The 19,469-nt window shown below is 51.5% G+C and overlaps 1 protein-coding gene across 1 annotated transcript; it reads right to left on the minus strand.

The window, feature by feature from the left end:
- Positions 1–743: 743 nt before the first annotated feature.
- CAMKK2 (calcium/calmodulin dependent protein kinase kinase 2) lies at positions 744–17,901 on the minus strand. Its single transcript, XM_036393030.1, is given in 19 exon segments — positions 744–4,010; positions 4,375–4,475; positions 6,356–6,484; positions 7,026–7,121; positions 7,368–7,455; positions 7,822–7,895; positions 8,349–8,402; positions 8,493–8,692; positions 8,917–9,005; positions 9,301–9,322; positions 10,095–10,131; positions 10,741–10,874; positions 10,953–11,004; positions 11,152–11,205; positions 11,614–11,661; positions 12,660–12,815; positions 12,817–13,132; positions 13,555–13,671; positions 17,776–17,901. Coding segments are annotated over 17 exon segments (1,551 nt in total). The 5' UTR covers positions 12,961–13,132; positions 13,555–13,671; positions 17,776–17,901; the 3' UTR covers positions 744–3,937.
- Positions 17,902–19,469: the final 1,568 nt, after the last annotated feature.

Consider the following 19,469-nt stretch of genomic DNA (forward strand, 5'->3'; position numbering starts at 1 on the left):
ATTCACTCAGCAGAAGTGCTGCTGCAACTACAGCTGCTCTGCCTTGATTCTCCTGACACCTTGTCCATGTCTGTTGCCTTAAACCCTCTCCAAGAGAAAAGACTTGTAAGTCAGAGGCCAAGATCTTAGGGTCTTTATCTGAGTGCTGGTACCAACTGCTTGGGAGATCAGATCTGTTATTCCCTAGCACACCTTCCGTGCTTTTCACCACCACACCAACCCTGTGTCTGGGCTGCTGCATTTAATGCAGTTTACACAATTCAATTGAAGTGGATTTGTTGGCTTTTATATTCACCTGGCTTTGAGCAGCTCTAGTGATCACATTGATTCACAAAGTCCAGGTCCTCCCTTTCTCTGAACCTTTTCTGGTGTTACTGAGCCCTAGGATCTATTCCATACCTCCAGCATCCTGGCTGCCTTTCTCCAGCAGCCCAGTGGGTAAACCACAGCATTATCATTTTGTTTTATTCTTTATGTGCCTGCTGCTGTTGAGCACTAAGTTGTGTCCCAGCTCAAAGAGTGCCCTTCCAAGGGCACTCCAGTCTGTGCATGTGAATGCTCAGTTTGGATTATACAGTGCTCGAGCTGCTGTGGTCCCAGCCTAGCCCAAGGTCCCCAGTAATGGTAGAGCACCAGACTTCACTCATAGGAGAGTGCTTTCACATTCCTCTTCCAACAACCACACTCTCACAGCTTGATAAAGACCACTCACACAGAATAATGGTTCCACTTGATCAACTAACTCTGGGTTTGGTTGCATGTCATTTATTTCAACTTGTACAGTGAAGCTTGAACACCTGTGTGGAAAAACACTTAGTTGTTGGTTTATTCTTTCTTCTTAGGTAATATAATTTAAAAGTGGTAAATACACAGTATTTAAACTTGATACACCTGATAAAGTTAAATGCATAATAAAGGGGTAGGAGTGAAACACAAGCCTTGGTCATTAAACAAACAGTATAAAAATCAGGAATAGTTCAGGACCTTAGAAAAGAAACAGATCAATTGCCTGATAGGTAAGAGGGGACCACCATGGAAAACTACTCAGATAAGAGGCCTGGTTTCCCCTTAGCACTTTCCTGTGTGCTTTCAGAGCCAAAAAGGCTTAGTACCCAGCAATAAGCCCACAGTCAGCACCGGGCTTGCTTGGAAGGAAGGGAGTTGGGGAAATCAAGCTATCGCCCAGTTCCAAGGCACAAGCAAAATGTTCACTTCACTATAAGGAGAAAGCCAGCATTACTACTAAGGAACAGCAGCTGGGGAACTGAGCAGGTTTATATACACAGTACAGCTTCTCTAACAGGTCATGCATTTAGAGAGATCTCCCTCATATGGCCACGCTTTATGCTTTCAACAGAGCTGACCAACCAGAAAAATCCACATTGCATTTCTTTCCAAATGTGCATTTGGCTGCAGCCCCAGCAGAGCCTGCACTGAGGGACACTCAGTTTGGAGAGCACCTTGGGGAAGTGCTGAGTTTAGCATCCTTTAGAACCAAGCCCATGCAGGCAGTCAGCCACCGAGCAGTGGGAGTATCTGAGGCCCAGGGACTGGCTGGGCATTGGGGAGCTGGTAGAGCTGTTGAGAAGCTGTGTTAAACCTGGCAGACCTGTTGGGTCAATGTAAACTGTCTCACCTGACAAATCACAACCAGGGATGGGCAGCACAGAGATCTCTACAACACACCTCTAGCAAACACACCACACACACACTACTATGCACTACCTACAAAGAATTGGATCCCCTAGCTTTTTACATTTTTTTTTTTGGCAGATCAAGTCCATTTGCAGGGTTAGAGAACCAGGCTGCCCACTCACACACATTTCCACAATGAAAAGTCCTGTGTAGGGGGAGCAGGCAGCTGCAATAGTGCTGGCCCCCAAGTTACCTGTTTGGTTTTCCCATAGCTGAAGCTGCAGGGCTTTGGCATAGCCTCGGACTAAAATGGGAGGAAAACAGTGCATGTCTTATGGCTCCAAACTCCATAGTATTGCTCCTAAACCACCAACTGTCCTCACTGGCTTTGGAAAGAGGCCAGCAGCACAATGCTTCCTTAATAAATTGCAATTTAGGGGGAACATCGCTTCAGGTGATCAAAAGGTTTAAGGGACAGTTTGAGTAGGCATCTGCACCTTTGCTAATGCTGTCCTGGTTCTAACAAAAACCAGTCTTAACCAGGAATTACCAGGCCAAGTCTGACTGCAGCGGGGCCAAGGACCTTGGCACGCTGCTACTTGTGCTGTCCAGGATAAAATAAAGGAAGACAAGGGAACGGTCACTTCCTAAAGGCAGGGCATCCATGGCCAGGTTTAACAGGCAGAGACCTTACCATTAAACAAGACACTTGGCAGTCTCCTAGTGCCTTCCTCCTGAGGGCAAAGAATTACACCTTATCAGTCCCTCAAGCTTGGGAGACTCAAATCCTCCTTGTCGGGTACATCAAATGCCTCTTTCAAGGTCACACAAACACATCAGACTGAGAAAGGAAAAAAATCAGACCTTTTCCCCCCTAGTCCCATGCTCCAGCCACAAAACAACTGTACTTACCATGACCCCTTTCCTCAGGCAAACCCTGGCTCCTCGTTCTCCAGCTTTGTTCGAGCACAGAGAACTTGGGAAAGTGAGTCTGGACACCAGAGTCTCTCCCACCACATGGCAGATTATTATTTTGTACAAGCACCACAAATAATCAGAGTAATCTGACTGAAGGTGAAAGAGCTCTTCGTAAGAAACAATCCATTAACTAGATATACACTTAATTTACTAACAAGCCTCTGATCCACAGGCATTCACAAATTACTGGTAACAAACTTGCAAAAAATACATAGCATTGGCCCCAGAATCCAGATTAAGAGTTTGGAAAACAAATGCTTCTTTGAAAATTACTAGCTAATCATTAAGATCTTAAATTCTAAGCAAGCCCTAAGTCTATACTTAAAAACCAGCATAAGTTGTATTATTTTTAATTGTAGTAAACCATGTAATGTACATGGAAGTGAAGGATTTTACCCTGAATTTTATATTTTATAGTATATCTACCTAGATCAAGTAAAATATTTAGAAACAAACTGTTAGTGCTTCTTCTGTTGTTTAAAACATTCTAAACACCACCTTTCACTCATGTCTGCAGCAAAAATAGTTCAAACTGAACTTAAGCCCTTAAATACCTTTTCCTTTCATACACTGAATACCTAACTTACCAAGTCCTGGTCACACCAAGGCCTCTGGAAAGGTGTTAATTACCTGAGGAGGTAATTAACCTCACTTTTTGAACGTCCTGAAGATGCTGTTTCATACAACTTGGCTCACAAAGGTAGGCATTCTTTAAAAAGCTGAACAGGTGGGTTTTTGCTTTGTTCCCATGCAGTTAAAAAGGTGTCAATTAAAAACAAACCAGAACTACAAGAAATAGATGCAACAACATTCCTGGTAGGTCGTGAACTCTCAAAGTGCACCCATGTGCTTGGTTTTACTGCTGTGTATGCCACTTGGCAATAGCGTCACCCTTCTGCACGTGCCCACAGCCACACCATGGGCGTTGTGCCCCTGGGCCGCTGGCATCAGTCCCTGCAATATTTGGCATTAAAACCAGCTCAAAGCAGCTCCAAATGCATTTTCCTTTGGCTGCTGTGGGTTTTCTTTTGCAAAGCCCTGTTGCTGCTCACCACCACCGCTCACCTCTCCGCTGGCCGCCAGCGCCTCTCCCACCAGAAGTCAGCAGTCCCAAGTGCTCGGAGATGCTCCATGTTTATGGCAAAAAATCAGATGTCTGATAAGGTGTGATAACATGCTGCTATGTGAGCTCTACATCCAGCATTGTACTGAGATAGCGCCATGTCATGCTGTGTTTGCTCTGGGCTCTGGTCACCTCGTCCCCAGCGCACGCTTGGTGACGTGCCCTGGATTGAGCTGCTCAGCAGAACCATAAAGTCCACGTTCAAGAAAGAAGTTCCTCCTCTCCCATGTTGGGCAAGTCGTTGCATTTCAGGGTATCTTCACTGCCTTGTTTCCTGTTTTCAAAGGAAATAAAACAGCTGCTGAGTGACTCAGAAAAAGGGAAAGGAGGCCATGAGACACCAGTTTCTGCCCGTTCTCTGCTATGGGATCTTTGGGATGCTGAGCATGTGTCATCTCTCCCCATGTAACAGGCTGCAAGTGCCATAAAAAGGTGTTTCTCATCCCATCAGAACAGCAGGATACTCCATGTCACCAAAATCCCATAAAGCAGTTACAGATCAGACAGATGGGGTGTGAATGTTGCAGTCATGGCCCCCATGAAAATTTCAAAACCCAACTATTTAATTTCTCCCCCAGAGCATCAGGAAAGGCTGCTTTTGGGGTCTTTTGGGGCCGAGGTGAGGTGATGACACTTACGGCAGCAGGTTCCCAGAGGAAGACAATGACCGCTCCTCCCTCTTGCTCCCTTCAAATGGGTTCCCAAAGGATCGCTTCCGGATCATCGTTTTCACCAAGATCTGCAAAACCAGAATGCAGTTCATTGGGGTGCTTCCCCTTCATTCAAGAGCAACAGGAACATCCAACTTGCATGCCCAAGTATTAAAAAAACTAGTGAAAACAAAAAGTTCTCTATAAACAGAAATCAGAAGGAAGCATCTTTGCAAGTTTCCAGCTGCTTCATACAGGGGCTGTATCCTCATCTGAAACCCTTGCAGGTGAGAGCCACACCAGGTGTAAGAGGCTGGAAAGGAGAGCAAAGCCAAGTCTGGGAGGTTTCTTTCCTCTCCAGAAGTAGGTTTTACTGACTGCTGCATCCAGTACCTGCAAATTCCCAGTCCTCCATTATTACCTGGCAAAATAATTCACTGGAAAGGGAGAAGGGAAGGAACTGGCACAATTTTACCTTAATGTTTACCTGAAACCAAACTGAAAGCTGGCCATTTGTCCAGCTTTGGCTGCGAAACACAAAATTACCAATCAGAGACACTGGGAACAGAGATGTGTCAGGATTCTTCCCTGGCATCCCCCAGCTTGTTGTGCTGGTGGGAGCAGACATCAAGCTGAGCAGCACTGGACCCTGCCTCAGCAGGGACATCCCTGAGAGCCCTGACTTCATCTGATGTTGCTTCTCATCCCTCTGTGCCTCGTTTATCTGCTCACCAGGGTGCACAGGGAGCTGTTCTGTGTCTGAAGGCGAGGGTGTTCTAAGAGTCAAAGCCACGTGAGTGAATCTCATACTGGAGCGTCAACGCCTGCACTTGGCTGCACAAAGATCAGCACCAGAGGGTAATTCTGAAGATCAAATGCAAATTTGAAAATACAACATTTGCCTGGAGGCACTGTGTTATCTAAGAGTCAAAGAGGTGCAGAAAAATCTGATTTGCTTTGAGCTGTGTTGAACACACCTGGATTTCCAACAGGGCTAGGAGCACTGAGCCTACTGATCAAGTCCCCTCTGAACAGGAAAAAGGGGGTAAACCCCTCATCAATGGTGATCTCTTTAGACAACATCTGCTTTTTCAGCCTGAGCAGCACAAGGTGCATTTGCATGTTCACACAGCTGTGGTCAGTGAGATTTCTGCAGGGCATCCAAAAGGGAGAGAGCTCCAGAAATGAGGTCAGATGTGGGCACAGCCATGAGTGGAAAAGGGGCTTCTCAAAGGCAAACCTGTTCTTCAAAAAAATCACAGCTTGGGTGCCTACAGGCAGGTAACACCAGGCCAGGAACTGCGAATGGTCGCTCGCTGTCTCTGCTAACACAAGGGCTGGCGGCACCCAAAGAAATCATTAGGTTCAAAACCACAAAGGATTTCACTTTCTACACAGGACAGGGTTACAATGTGGTTCTCACCACCACAGTGGGTTGCAGAGAATAAAAATACGAGCTTGAAAAGAGATGAGATGAAGTCACCAAAATAGCTCCAGGCGGGGGCTGATGCACATCGTGGCCCAGATAAAATCTCCATCCCAGGAACCTCCCACAGCCCCTCTGGCTGGACAGGCAGAACAGGGCAGGAGCTCCTTGTGCCTGGCCAAAACATCTGCTCCTGGCCACAGGCAGGTTCTGGACCAGATGCTCTTTTGCCCTGAGCAAATACAGTGATATTTAGGCAGCCAGCTCAAGCATGAAGACCATCAACCCACTGACAGTTACCTTTGAAACTGCTCTAAAATATTCCCCTGCACTGTGGGGTATGGCCATGTCCAGTGAGCTGCTGAGACCCTGAGACACTCAAGTGTCTTGCAGCACTTGTTTGCAAGAGAGGGAAGGTCTTGGCTCTAATCCTGCTCAATGCTTTTGCCCCTCAGCAGTAAACTTCAGCTGCTCAGGGCTGCCCCAGCAGGCAGTGTGGACCCCACTGTGCATCCAACAGGCCATCAGCTCCTTTGTACTCACCACGGTGGCCAGGCTGGGGATGTGCTTGACTGAATTCTCCACTTCCTCCTCCGTCACCTCGACGAGGGTGCAGTTCTCATCCTCCGTGGGCAGCAGCTCTGCTCCATTCTTGGTGACCCAAGGGTGCAACTTCAATTAATAACACAGCCTGTCAGGAACGATTTCCCTTTTTTCATAACTCAAACAACAACACAAGCCTGGCAAACGCATCTCCTTGTGCAAGCTATGGCCCCTACATGCTCCTGAAATGCCAGGGAGCAGGGCAGGGCTGTGCCATGTCACTGGTGAGCCAGCTCACCTGAGTGCCAGCAGGAACTGCACAGCTCAGAGCAGAAAATGCCATGGTGTGGCTTGTCTAGAGCCAACTACACAACCAAGCCATAACCTGGGTGACCTACAGCACTTGGGCATCTCTGGGCTTTAGGGAAGGACGCCTATCTTCACTCATCTTATGGATGAGACAGCACCAGGAGGCAGGAGAGATTTATTCCAGTCCACACATATGAGCAGCAGTGATGGGGAGACCCACCGAGCCCTCGTCCTGGAGCTGGTTTAATCCATGCCTGAAGGCAGAACCCCTGTTTCTCCTGGCCCACACACCTGGTGACTCGGTCGGCTGCAGGAGGAGCACAAAAGGTTCCGCAATTCCCCCGCAATCCTTTCCCCCTACCTTGGTCTCCATTCTCTCAGCTTCTCGCCCCTTCCAGGCTCCTGCAGGGGCGAAGGACCAGAAATCTCCTGCGAAAGGCTGTTGCACAGTACTTTCCTGGTAGCAGAGGAAATACTGTACTCAGGGGATTTCCTTTTGCCTGCCACTTCTATAGGCACCAAAGGTCCCAAAGCTGAGCAGGTCCCGGAGCAGGGGAAGGAGCTGGGACTTACCTGCCCAGGGGCCCTGGGCACAGGGGGAGGACCTAGCCTGGCACGATCAAACTGACTCCCAAAAAAAGCTGAGCAAGGAGAACCCAACAGAAGTGAAGGCACAGCCAGCACCAGGAAGCTGGGTCAGTACCTTGATTTCTGGGACCGAAATCCTAGATTCAGGATTTTTATCCAACATCCGTGTAATCAAATCCTTCAAGAAGTCCGTAATTTCTGGCCTGTGGAAGGAAGAAGGGAGAGATGAGATGGGGAAAGGGATGGGTGCTGCCTCTGTTCTTCACCCCAGTGCCAGCTACTATGAGCCTTCTGGGCAGAGGGGCTGGACTCCAGCCCCAACAGGGCGGCAGCTCTGGCTTCTTGTACACCCCCTCCTCTCCAAACCCCCAGAAATGCAAAATATTCCCTTTTGAGGCAATGTGAAGTGTGATCCCACATTTACTGGGCAGGGAGAGACCGACTCAAAGCCTGAATTTTGCAAAACCACAGAAGAGCAGGACCAGCCATACCCAGGCAGTGCTTGAGAAACAACTCAAATGAGCTGTAAAATAAGGATGGATGGGTTGTTTTTGTTTTTGAGTACTTACTGGTCTGGGAACTCCAACGTTTGGGTCTTGATTTTATTGTGTAAACTCAAGATCCTTTCATCCATAAAAGGGCACTACCACAAAGAAAAAGACCAGTGAGGAAAGCAACAACTTCTCTTAAGAGGCAGCCATGGGGCAGCCAGAGGAGCATCAGGATCTCACAGGGTATGAAGGAGAGCAAAGATCCAGTTACAGGGAAATTCCAGAAGATTTCCAATTATATCAGTGTCTACTTTTAGCCTCAATGAAAAAAACATTTAACCAAAATTACCAATTACTAAAAGAACTCCTTTCCTAAAAAATCTGCCCAAACCCAGAATTTTTTCCACTGGGAAAGAAAAGAAACCCAACCCTTTTGGCTGCACGCATCCCAGGGACAGGCAAAGGTTTCCCATTTCCATCCACACATCCCCATCTCCACTCAGCTCAAGGGGACACAAGGTGCCAGTCCCACTGTTTACCTGGAACATGGGAGGCACCAACCAACCCCCCAGACACCAACAGCACTGAAAAATCCATCTCATTACCTGCCCAAACACGAAGCAGTACAGTGTGATCCCCATGGCCCAGACATCCAAAGCCTGCAGAGTGAAAAAAGCACAGTGAAATCTACAACAAAACTTCTGTTTGTGCAAGGTTAGCCCAAGACCATTCAAATTGCTATGAAATACCTTGCCAGAGAAGATCTTCCTGGTTTCTGAGAGGGTTTCTGGGGCCATGAAGGCAGGAGTGCCCACTGTGTTGGTTAAGAGGGCATCAGCTCCCTTGAACTCGTTGCTGACTCCAAAGTCGGCGATCTTGACGTGTCCATCTTCCCCCACGAGGAGGTTGGAAGGTTTAATATCCCGATGGATTATCTTCTGATAGTGCACTGCAGCAGAGGGACAATGACTGTGCAGCAGCAGCACTGGTTTGCAGCAAGGGAGCCACGAGGGCTCTGTGTGGCTCTTTCTGATAACACCACAACCAGCCCCAGCTTTAAAAGTGCAGCATGAGCCATCAGAAATTGCATCGTACACAGCAGAAAGGCCAGCTCCAGGTGTTCAAAGAAAAACCCAAAATAAGAAATCCCATCCTTTCTGCAGAGACACTTACAGTATTCAATGCCCTTGATCAGATCCTGGAAGTAGAACCGAGCCTGGTCCTCACTGAGAGGTTTCAAGGTTGGGATTTCCATCACAGGGCTGTGAAGGCAACAGAGAACGGCGTTCATTCCCCACCTGGATGTGCTGAAACAGGGCCTGGAGGCTTTGTCACTGGCTGGTGACAGCACACAACCCCAAACACAGGCACACAGCACACAGGGTGTACTCAGCTGTAACCAGGCCAGGGAAATGCTACTCAAAGCTCAAGCCCCAGCCATGAACCTCCCCATCACCTCTGCACCCCATTCCCACCTTGGGTGGCCAAGCTCTGCCACCCACAGACCCATTGGATGTTCAAGTGTTAGTAGGATTAAATCTGGAATTCAGTACTCACCCCTGCTTCACCAGCTCAAACACTGCAACACAAAAGAGAAGGTGATTACAGATTGCTTACAGGGTGTGGCTCCTGTGAGCACAACCTCAGCACAAAAGCAATTATTTTAATGACAAAAATTCTAAAAATAATATGTCATTTTTAAAAAGGAGATGCTGCCTTATGCAAGGCACGTGGCATTTGGGTTGCTCCCCTTTTCAGTTAAGGGGATGCTGCCAACTCTCTTCTCAGTGTTGCAGCTTCAGCACTGTGAAGTGCTCTCAGTGGCACACAAAAACCCCCAGTTTGCCACCAAAAAGGCTGAGCCCACACCCTGGGCAAACCTCAGTGCTTGGCCATGAAGGCATCACATGATCCTCCACTAGTACAGGCTGAACATAAATGATAGAAAAAAATGCCTTCTTCAAAAGTTGTGAATTACCTGAAGCAACAACTGCAGTCTGCCAGGCAGGTTGGGATGTGGCTCATTTGTACCTTGGATAATTAACTTGTGCCTTTTCCCAAAGCCAGAGAAATAAAACTGCTTTCTATCATTCCAGCTTCAAAGCTGAGAACATCAATGCTGGTGCCTCTCATGGCAAAGCATGCCCTGGTGTCGAATTAATGCCAATAAAGTGCTATAAAGCACTCTTATCTCTGTTCACAACCCAGACTGCATCTCATTTCCTCCTCCAGCACATCAGGTCATGCCCACAGTGGAGGAGAGACCCAGCCCTGCACACAGAGCTGCTCCAAAACACAGTGGGAACCTTTTGCCCCACCCCTGTGACACCCCAGGGCAGCAGGGCAGTTACCCATGTACAGGTGATCCTCACTGGGGTCATCCAGGACCTGCAAAAACAAGCAAAAAGGCAATTAAACAGTGCCAAGAAAGCCTTGCAAATTAAGCATTGTGATATTTTATTTAGCAGCCATCTCAGTTCTGCACCATCTGCACCATCAGCACGGTCTGCTCATCTCTGAGCTTCTACCCACAAGAGTAGGGAAAAAAAAAGGACAGAGATGTAGCTGTACTTCAAGGAAGCAAATATTTAAAACACACAGGAAGCATCATCTGACTCATGAGCCAAATAAACTCCAGCCTGCACATCCTTAATTCTTGATTTTTGGACTGTTTCATACAGGCAGTGGGTGTAGGGCAAGGCAGCTGCACTGTTGAACTCACAGAAACACCAGTTCTTCCCCAAAACCTGTCTCAGCACTTGTTTCCTCCACAGAAGAAACATTTTTCTGCATTTCCCTTTCTGAGCAGGAAAGAAAAAAATCTTTTGGGAGGTGAGAATAAAAAACCTTCTAAACCAAGGAAAACACAAAATTCTTCCAAAGGCAGGACCTGCCCTTGCTCCCTTCTGGGGTCACTCCCCTTCACCCAGCCCATCCCTGCAGCATTCAGGCTCCATCACGCTCAAGGATGAGTTTTGGAAGGAGGCCAGCACTCACCTCCACCAGCTTAACCACGTTGGGGTGGTCCAGCTTCTTCAGGATGGCAATCTCCTGGTAGACCTGCTCGATGGGCCCTCGGGGCTGCAGGCAGCCCTCGGGAGCAGCCTTGGCCCCGCGGGGCGGTGGGCGGCCTGAGGAAAGGCAAAGATGGGAACAATCCCCCAGGATCCCCAAAACAGCCCCCAGCCAAAAGGCTTTCTGCCACTTACGGGGGAAGCCCGCCTGTCTCATCAGCTTCTTTTTTGAGAGAACCTTCATTGCCTGCAAAAGGGGAATAAATGTGGAATTTGAGCAAGTCAAGGATAAAATGTGGCTCGTGGGATGGGGCAGGGAGTCGGCAGAGGGGATCTATCCCCCATCCCCCTCCCAGCTGCCCTGCTGCAGGCTCTGGGGCTGTGTGCTACTCACATAGTAGGTGTTATCATCCTCGTTGTAGGCCAGCTTCACCACCCCATAGGAGCCCTGGAGAGGGGCACAGCCATGGGGCACAAGTTAGGGACAATCCAGAAAACCCACATCACCAACCCGGGCTCTAGGCTCCTCCACAATCCCACCCCACAGGGATCACAGAGCTGGTGGGAGATCTGGGATGAGCAGGGGTGTATAGTCTGACATCACACTGACAGCAAAGAAAAGCTTCAAATGCCCCATTGTGTGGGAGGGAGGGGGAAGGGGGAAAATTAGTAATAACTTTAAAAATATACAATTCAATGGCACCACTCAGAACAGAACAGCGAGCAACAAAGAGCTGCCGTGGTGAGTGGCTGGACTTGCTCCTATTCTGGAGCATTCCCATGACTGGAAAGTGAAAGCAAGCCTGACACCCTCCCAACCGAAAACCCCTCATCCCACCCCAAACCCAATATTCACCTTCCCAATCTCATCCTTCAGCTTGTACTGGTTGAGCTGCACACAGTCCTGTGGGGAGAGAGCAGGGAAGTTTGGCATGAGCCACAAAACTGCTCACATTTGCTCTTGTCCTTTTAAATCTCCTGCAAAACTTTCTCTGCAAACTCACACCCTGTCCTGCTCTGCCCAAGCACTCCCGTGGGGCAGCTTTGATTCATGAGCCACAAAACCACCCACCAAGCCACACACTGGTGTGTTTATAGAGGGCTAATTGCAAACGTTAATGGCTGGGCAGGGATCCTGTCCTGTCCACTCATGTGGAACAGAGAGAGGGACAGGGAGAGCCCTGAGGGGTTTAATGCTGGCGACCTGGCACCGAGTAATTTTATTTCTTCTGGGCAAAGCAGCCACTTGCTGCCTGTTTTCTGTCAGGCTGTGGGGAGGCAGGCCTGTTTTCTCTTTAGATCTCAGTGAATTTCTCTGGTTTTTTTTCTTTTTAAGGAGTAAAGAAAAAAACTTGCGCTACACTCCTGGCTTCCATCAAACACAGCCGTGAGAGCTGCGGCATCAGCAAAAGGCTCAAAAACTGGTGAGTTGGGGTCTTACATCCCTGAGAGCTGTCCCCATGGCCCAGGATATCCCAGGGCCCCCTGCCACACACCTGCAGACATGCCGTGGGAGTTTATCCCAAAAAAAAAACAAGCGAGAAGAAATGCCACTGTGGGAAAATCCAGGCAGATGGGGCCAGGAGAACTGCAGGAGCAGTGTTCATCCCCCTCACCTGTAATGCTCATTCTCCTCAGCTGTAACATTCATCCCCCTCACCTGTAACACTCATTCCCCTCACCTGTAACGTTCATCCTCCTCACCAGTAATATTCATTCCCCTCACCTGTAACGTTTCTCCCCCTCACCTGTAATGTTCATCCCCCTCATCTGTAACATTCATCCCCCTCATCTGTAACACTCATTCCCCTCACCTGTAATGCTCATTCTCCTCATCTGTAACGTTCATCCCCCTCACCTGTAACGTTCCTCCCCCTCACCTGTAACACTCATCCCCCTCACCTGCAATCCTGTGATGGACACACGGTTGGACTCCACCGTTGGCCGCCGCGGCAGCCGTGGGGAGGAGTGTGGGGATGTCACTGGGGAGTAGGGGAGGGAGGGGTAGATGAAGCGCTCCTTGGCACCGTCGCCATGCCCGGGCGAGCGGACGGGCTGCAGGCCGCTCCTGCAGGGACAGCTTGCGGCCGGAGAGGTGCAGCTTGCGGCCATCCCCAAAGCCCTCGGTGCCGGGCACGTCCATCTCCTCCTCGCTCGCGCTCCCCGCGGCCTCGTGCTCGGTGACCACGATGAGCGAGGCCATGCTGCCGTGGCCGGGGCTCAGCGCCGGGGGGTCCCGCAGGGCCGCGGGGGCTCGGCGGCCGCAGCCTCCGGCGCTGCACAGGGGCTGTGGGGCGGGTGAGCTGCTGGGGACACGTGGTGGCGTGGAGGGACCGATGGCCTCATCCTGGCCATGCTGTGGTGGGGAGATGTGCCTGCAAACACAGGATAGAGAGTTAGCCAGACTCTCTGGAAAGCGGGATCTCCTGCTGGTCATTGTGCTACAGATTGATTTATTCATTCCATAGGGAATGGTGAAGCCAAGGGCAGCAGTGCAGGATGGCACACGGATGCACAATCACCCTGCCATGGGTCAGACCCCAGGCCAGAGCCAGCCTCAACCCCAAGCTGCCATCTCTGCTCCTTCCACTCTTTTTATCTAAACACCTCCAGGGAGTAACAACTCCATCATCTCCTATAGAAATTCTCCAAAGGGGTTATTTTAAAGGGGCAGGATAAAGAACTGCGCTATACCGGCATAAATACCACTGAGTTCTCTACTTTACTGCTCAAAGTGGGCACATCTCTGCCAAGTCCCCCCAGACAAAGCAGTTCAGGGGCACAAGGACCCACTTACCAAGCATGGGGTGCAGGACCAGCCCCCTGGCTCACTGCTTCCTCCCACAGCCCATCATTGCTGGCGATTTCTGTTCCTTGCCCTGTGGCTTTTTGTGCAGAACTCAGGTACCCAAACCTTGAGATAAATGAGAAAACTGTTAGCAACAAAAAAAAATTTTTAAATCATCAAATAATTAAGTGATAATTAAAAAAGAGGAGAAAATTATGTTAATTCACACATGGCAGGCACTCCACAGCACCTGGGGCTGTTCAGTGGTTGGCTGGCTGTAAACCATTGCTCTTCCCTGCCCCAACACTGGTGCTGTTTTTAATTTCTAGGTTAACAAGTTGCCACAGAAGGAAGTGAAAAAAAATATCCTGAGCCAACCAGCCCAGGAGCAGGAACAGGGTTTGAGGCGTTTTTCTGCCTGGTTCCCACACCTCGACGAGGCGGCCGGTTAAAATTAGCTCCACTCGTCTCCATTGAAGTTTCCGTGCTGCACCCGCAGCACAACCACTCTGAATCAGCCCAGCAGAAATTATGGGTCAAGTACAGAAATCAAATCGTCTCCCCCGTCCTCGAGGCTTCACAATGGCCTAATTGCTGTTTTCAACGCTGATCTATAAACCAGAGCTTTTGTGCCCAAGTGGGATCGGCCTGGAGCTGAAGCCAACGCGGCACCGCTCGCTGCTCCGAGGCATGGAGAAGCACAGGGATGGGGAGGCTATAAATAAGCCAACGAACAGCAACAAGGACAAACTATTCCAGAAACACTGAGTTTCGTGGGGCTGAATCCACTCCTGGATGGGGCTTTGCTGGATGAGAGAGCCAGGAGCCACCAGCCAAGTCAAATTCCCCCCGCAGTGCTGCTGGCAGCCCTCGGCAGCGTGTTTTAATGCACTCCCAAATGGATTAAAACAAACAGGCAGCCCCCCCCCCATTCATCCTGAATTTACAGGGATGCATCTCGAGGCCATTTGCCTGGCCTGCTTTGGGCACCCCTCCAGTGGGCACATATAAATAGCTGCCCTGAAGCCAGAGCTGATCCGGAATGCTGTGCCCTCTACCCTCACCGTGCTCTGCAGCCGCACCAAAAAAGGCAGCTCATCGGGGCAGCCTTGGGATGAAACCACCCCAGAACATCACTGGTAGCAACACCAGTCCCCAGCGGTGCCACAGCACGGCTGGACATCCCAGCCTGCCCCCAGAGCATCGCCTGCATCCCTGTTTCCAAGGGTTCCTGATAAACTTTGCCAGACTTGAGAAAAATTGAGTTATGAAGCCTCCGTCACACTTGAGAGCTGAGCTGTCCTGGCTGGCGGGAGTTAATTGGCTTGACCAGGATAAACATATCAAGTCTGATTAATTCAAGCAGGCTTCCCCAGGCTCTATAAACTAAAAGTCATCCAAGCCCCATCGTAACATCATCTGAAGCGGGAAATCAGAGGGGTTTTCCCTCTGCATGGGTGCAAAGGGTCAGAGGATGGGGTTTTAAGAAATTGCCGAGATGACGCCTCGCCTGAGAGAAACCCAGAAGTGGGGTCACACTGTTGAAGACAGCCCTGTTATCCTTAATAAGCACATGAGGAGGAGGAGGAGGAGGTGGAGAGGAGCTGTATTCCCAGTCAGAGAGAAAAGTAAAATAGCTGAAACGAGGGCAGTAATCCCAAAGAGAGAAAATACAGCCTGGGGGCTTTGGCTTCACCAACCCATCCGGGGCCTTGCCTGGGGAAAATCAGCACATTCTGGTATGAACTCCAGCAGATCCTTATGTAAAAGGGACCAGCACATGCCCACAAAATCCTCAGGAAATATAACAGCCTGGTGTATAGGAATGATTTATCGGCACAGCTTTTGGCTGCAATCCATATATAACCCATAGCGGCTGCAGCAGGATTATCGAAGCAATCAGTCTCGCATCTAATTCAGCAAGGAGAGGGATATTAAAATGAAAAGAGGTCTGTGAAACCCTGGCAGCAGCTCTCCCTCTCGCTCAGCGTCCACGTGGCTTGAGCGGAAGCGAATGGGAGTGGAATCAGCCCCCGCGAGGGTGAGGGATTTTCACAGCCCCTCGGCAGCCCCAGCTCTGCCGAGAGCGCCTGGGCCCTGCTGGATGCGGCCACCTCCGGAGGGGAACACGCTGACCCATTCCAGGCAAGTGCAGAGGGTGACACCTGGCAGCCAGCACTGGCTGCAGGGATTTCAGTCAGAGCATAGGGATGCATCTGCCTGCCCTTCCCTCCCCAGAGCTGTTTCTCTACCCAGCTGCAGGGGCTGCACACTCGCCTTCCCCACACCTGTCACTGTGGCAAGGCCAGAGACGATGCCAGGATCAGACCCTCCCCAGGGAGTAAGACCTGGTGGCAGCTCAGCAGTGACCCCTCCATCCATCCTCCCATGGGGGTCAGCTCACAAATCCCAACTTCAGCTGTTTAGAGCAAAACTGAACTCAAAACACCGAAACCAGGGCTGATTTTACTCTCAGAGATCCTCCCCTGCTACTGCTGGAGGTTGGTTATAAATCAAGCAGGGCCAGCCTGGGGCAGTTATTGGTCTCCCTGGGCACAGTCCAGTGGCTATTTTGCTTTCCCCGGTCACGGTCAGCGGTGGAAGTGCCAGTGCCAAGAGTGGTGTCATCTGCAGCAACGGGGGCATCGATCACAGTTTCCCTTCCTACGGGTGAGCACAGACCTTGCCAGAAATATATTAGTCACTGTAGTATACAAAGACCATATGCATGCCCTACCTGACTTTTAATGGAAAAAAAATCTCTCAGCAGCTTTTCTAGAAGTCAGAGGACACCCAAATTTATGAGATACTGGAAACAGGCACCCATGCCCCATCTAGGACAGGTCCCTGTGCCCAAGCAGCAAAGCTTTTCATCATCCCCAGGGTGAATGGAAGAGCCTCCTGCACTGCCTGGCCCAGCCAACACAGAGTGGAAAGAACTGGGGGAAAAAAAATGCAAAGCCAGGCTGGTAGTGTTGTAGTGTCACAACACTCAGCAGCAGGTTTCAATAGGAATCACAAAAACATCTTTACCAAGGTTCTTTTATAATTTTGAGGATACTGCCTAATACTGCTGAAGCAATATATAATGAGCATCCCAAAAGAGCCTATGCTCCAGAGATGGTGTTGAGCATGGACCCGGATAAGCTCAGGGCATCTCCATCACCTTGTCCAGCACCAGCAAACAAGTCCCAGCTTTCCTGGAAACATCAGCTCCAGCCCACAATGCCCACAACAGAGGAAACTGGAGCAGCTCTCCACTTTGTGAACGCCACTTAAAAGACATTAAGGCAGAGCTGAAAGCAAAGGCTCCTCCAAATTACCTCCCTGGAACAGATCCCCGTCACAGCACACTCAGGTATGGGCTTTGGGGTTTGTCTCTGCCTCAGGGGAGGGGCTGTCTCTGTGGGTGTGGGCCATGAAGGCAGCTCTGGCGCCCACAGCTGCCACACATCCTCTCCCCAGCACGGTCCCCCTGGTCCTGTCCCCAGGGGTGGTTTCTGCCCCTGCAGCATTGCAGTCAGCCCACAGCTCCATCACACCAGCTTCCCGTGGTCATCTCACTTCTGCTCTTGGTCTCGGCTGTTACCTTCATGCTCCTGATGCTCTGTGCCGTGCACGTGGCTGCAGGGCTGCATCCACCTCCGAACCACGCTCTGCCACTCGCAGCAGCCCAACCTGTGGCTTCTAATGACACCCGTGCCCTGTACACAGTCGCTCCGCCAGCTCCATCCCCTCTCACTTGTTCCTTGACCTTAAAAACCCCTCCCTTCCCCAACCCCATGGCCTATCTTTCCCCGGCACCCCCGATCCCGGCCCTCAACCCCCGGACAGGAGCCCCGTGGGGTCTGAGGGACACGCGGTGTGACCACCCGGTCCCACGGATGCGCCCGGGGCGCCGCCGCCCGCCGGTACCGCGGCACGTGTGGGGGCCGGGATGTCCGCGGGGCCCGGCGGCCACGGCGCGGGATGGGGAAATGACAGCACCGAGCCAGCACCGAGCCCGCACCGCGGGGGTGTCCGCACAGGCCGCCGCGAGAGAGCCCCGTCCGGGGGCGATGCCGTTCGCCGCCCGCAGAGCAGCCCCAGCCCCGCTCCATCCCCGCTCCATCCCCGGCTCGGCCGCCCCCGCCCGCCCGGTCCCTCCGGGCGCGGCTTTGTCTCCGCCACCGCGGGCGCATCCCCCGGCCGGGCCCGCCCGGCCTCCCCGGCCGTTCCCGCAGCACCGACCTGGCGGGGAGCGACCCCGGGACCCCGCAGCCCCCGCCGCGCTGGGCCGGAGCGCCGCTGCCCGGCGCCGCCTTCGCTTTCGGTTCCGCTCCGGCGGCGGCAGCGGGAAGGAGGGAGGGAAGGAGGGAGGGAGCGATGGAAGGAGGGAGGGAGGGAGGGAGGGAGAGAGGGAGGCCCCGCTCCGCCCCGGGGAAGGGCAGGTTTCCCCCCGGGCAGCCGCATCCTGCCCACCCGCCCCCGTAAGCCGCTGTTGCGGTGTGTTTTGTTCTTTTGTTTATTTATAATTTTTTCCCCCAGTGTTTTATTTCCCCCCGGGCCGCGCGTCACCTCCCCGCGGGATGCAGCGCGGAGCCCCGGCCGGTCCCGCTGCCGCCGACCCCGCTGCGGGCTCCCCGCGTCCTCCTCGGAGGGACCCGAACCCCGGCGTCCCCCGGCGCCGCCTCCTCCCCCTGCCCCCTGCAAACCCTGGGCTGCCAGCGTCAGGTCGGCTGGGGACAAACCGGGTTACCCGCGCCAGTTCCCCCGCACTCAGCGATTGCCCAAAGCATCGCCTAAAGGGGAGGTTTGGAAAACAGTTGTTGGGAAATGTCACAGAGGCCACCACCAAAGAGTTCCCACACAAGTTACAGCTCTGTAGCGCTGAGACAGAGCTCATGGGCACGGCCTTTAACCCCCAGGTGACACCAGCCCTCGTCAAACATACCCCTTGCTTTGTCCAGTATTTGGGGTTTGTTGTTTTTTCCATCCAGCACCATTTCTGCACCAAGCTCACCCCCGTTTTCTTTACATGAAGCAACAGCTTCAGCCTTGAGCAAGATGCAAACGCCACAGCTGGCCAAACCCTCTTCCTCATTTTGCTTCAAGGCTCGTTTGTGGGCACCACTTTGAGACTGTAGAGCTCCCCAGAGCAGAGCCAGGCCTCCATGCCAGCTTTGTCGAGAAACGCTTATTTCTGAGAATCTTGAAAGCCACTCTAAAAATCAGGTTTATGCACTTACCGAAACGCAGTAGGTGTTCCGAACATTTTAAGGATTAAACTCCTCTATGTCGGCTAAAACACAGCAGAGAGGGAATGAGCCATCACCAGCGCTCCACAAGGCTGGGCTCCCCTTTGCCGTTGGAAACCTGGTTTAAAATCAAGGCCCTGATGATCTGCCAACAGCCCCGATGCAGCAGTAATTAACGGAATGTGTAAACTAACACCGGACTCGGCTCAACCACACCCTAGTGCTTCTCTCTTCTTCCTTACCTGGCCCAGCTCCAGCAGAACCAGGTTTAGGTCTGGTGTGGCAGTGACACAGTTAAATCTGCTGTTTCCAAGCAGGGTAGCTCCGGGGCTTTAATGACGCTCAGCTTTTCTATAGTCACCAGGTGACTGGCACCCACCAAAGGTTTACACTCACAGGAGTGCAATCCTCTCTGCCCTCAAATTGCACACTACAGTCAAAATGAAATTTTCTTCCAAAATGAGGATCTCGTTGCTGGCAGTCAATGCCAGCACATCACATACTCAGTAATAGAACGGTTTGGGATAGAAGGGATCTCCAAGTCCACCCATGGGCAAGGACACCTTCCACTGCCCCAGGCTGCTCCAAGCCCTGTCCAATCTGGCCTTGGACATTTCCAGGGATGAGACAGCCACAGCTGCTCTGGGCACCCTGTGCCAGGGCCTCCCTCCCCACCCTCACAGGGTG

The sequence above is a fragment of the Molothrus ater genome, chromosome 18, assembly GCF_012460135.2.
Source record: "Molothrus ater isolate BHLD 08-10-18 breed brown headed cowbird chromosome 18, BPBGC_Mater_1.1, whole genome shotgun sequence".
Taxonomy (NCBI): domain Eukaryota; kingdom Metazoa; phylum Chordata; class Aves; order Passeriformes; family Icteridae; genus Molothrus; species Molothrus ater.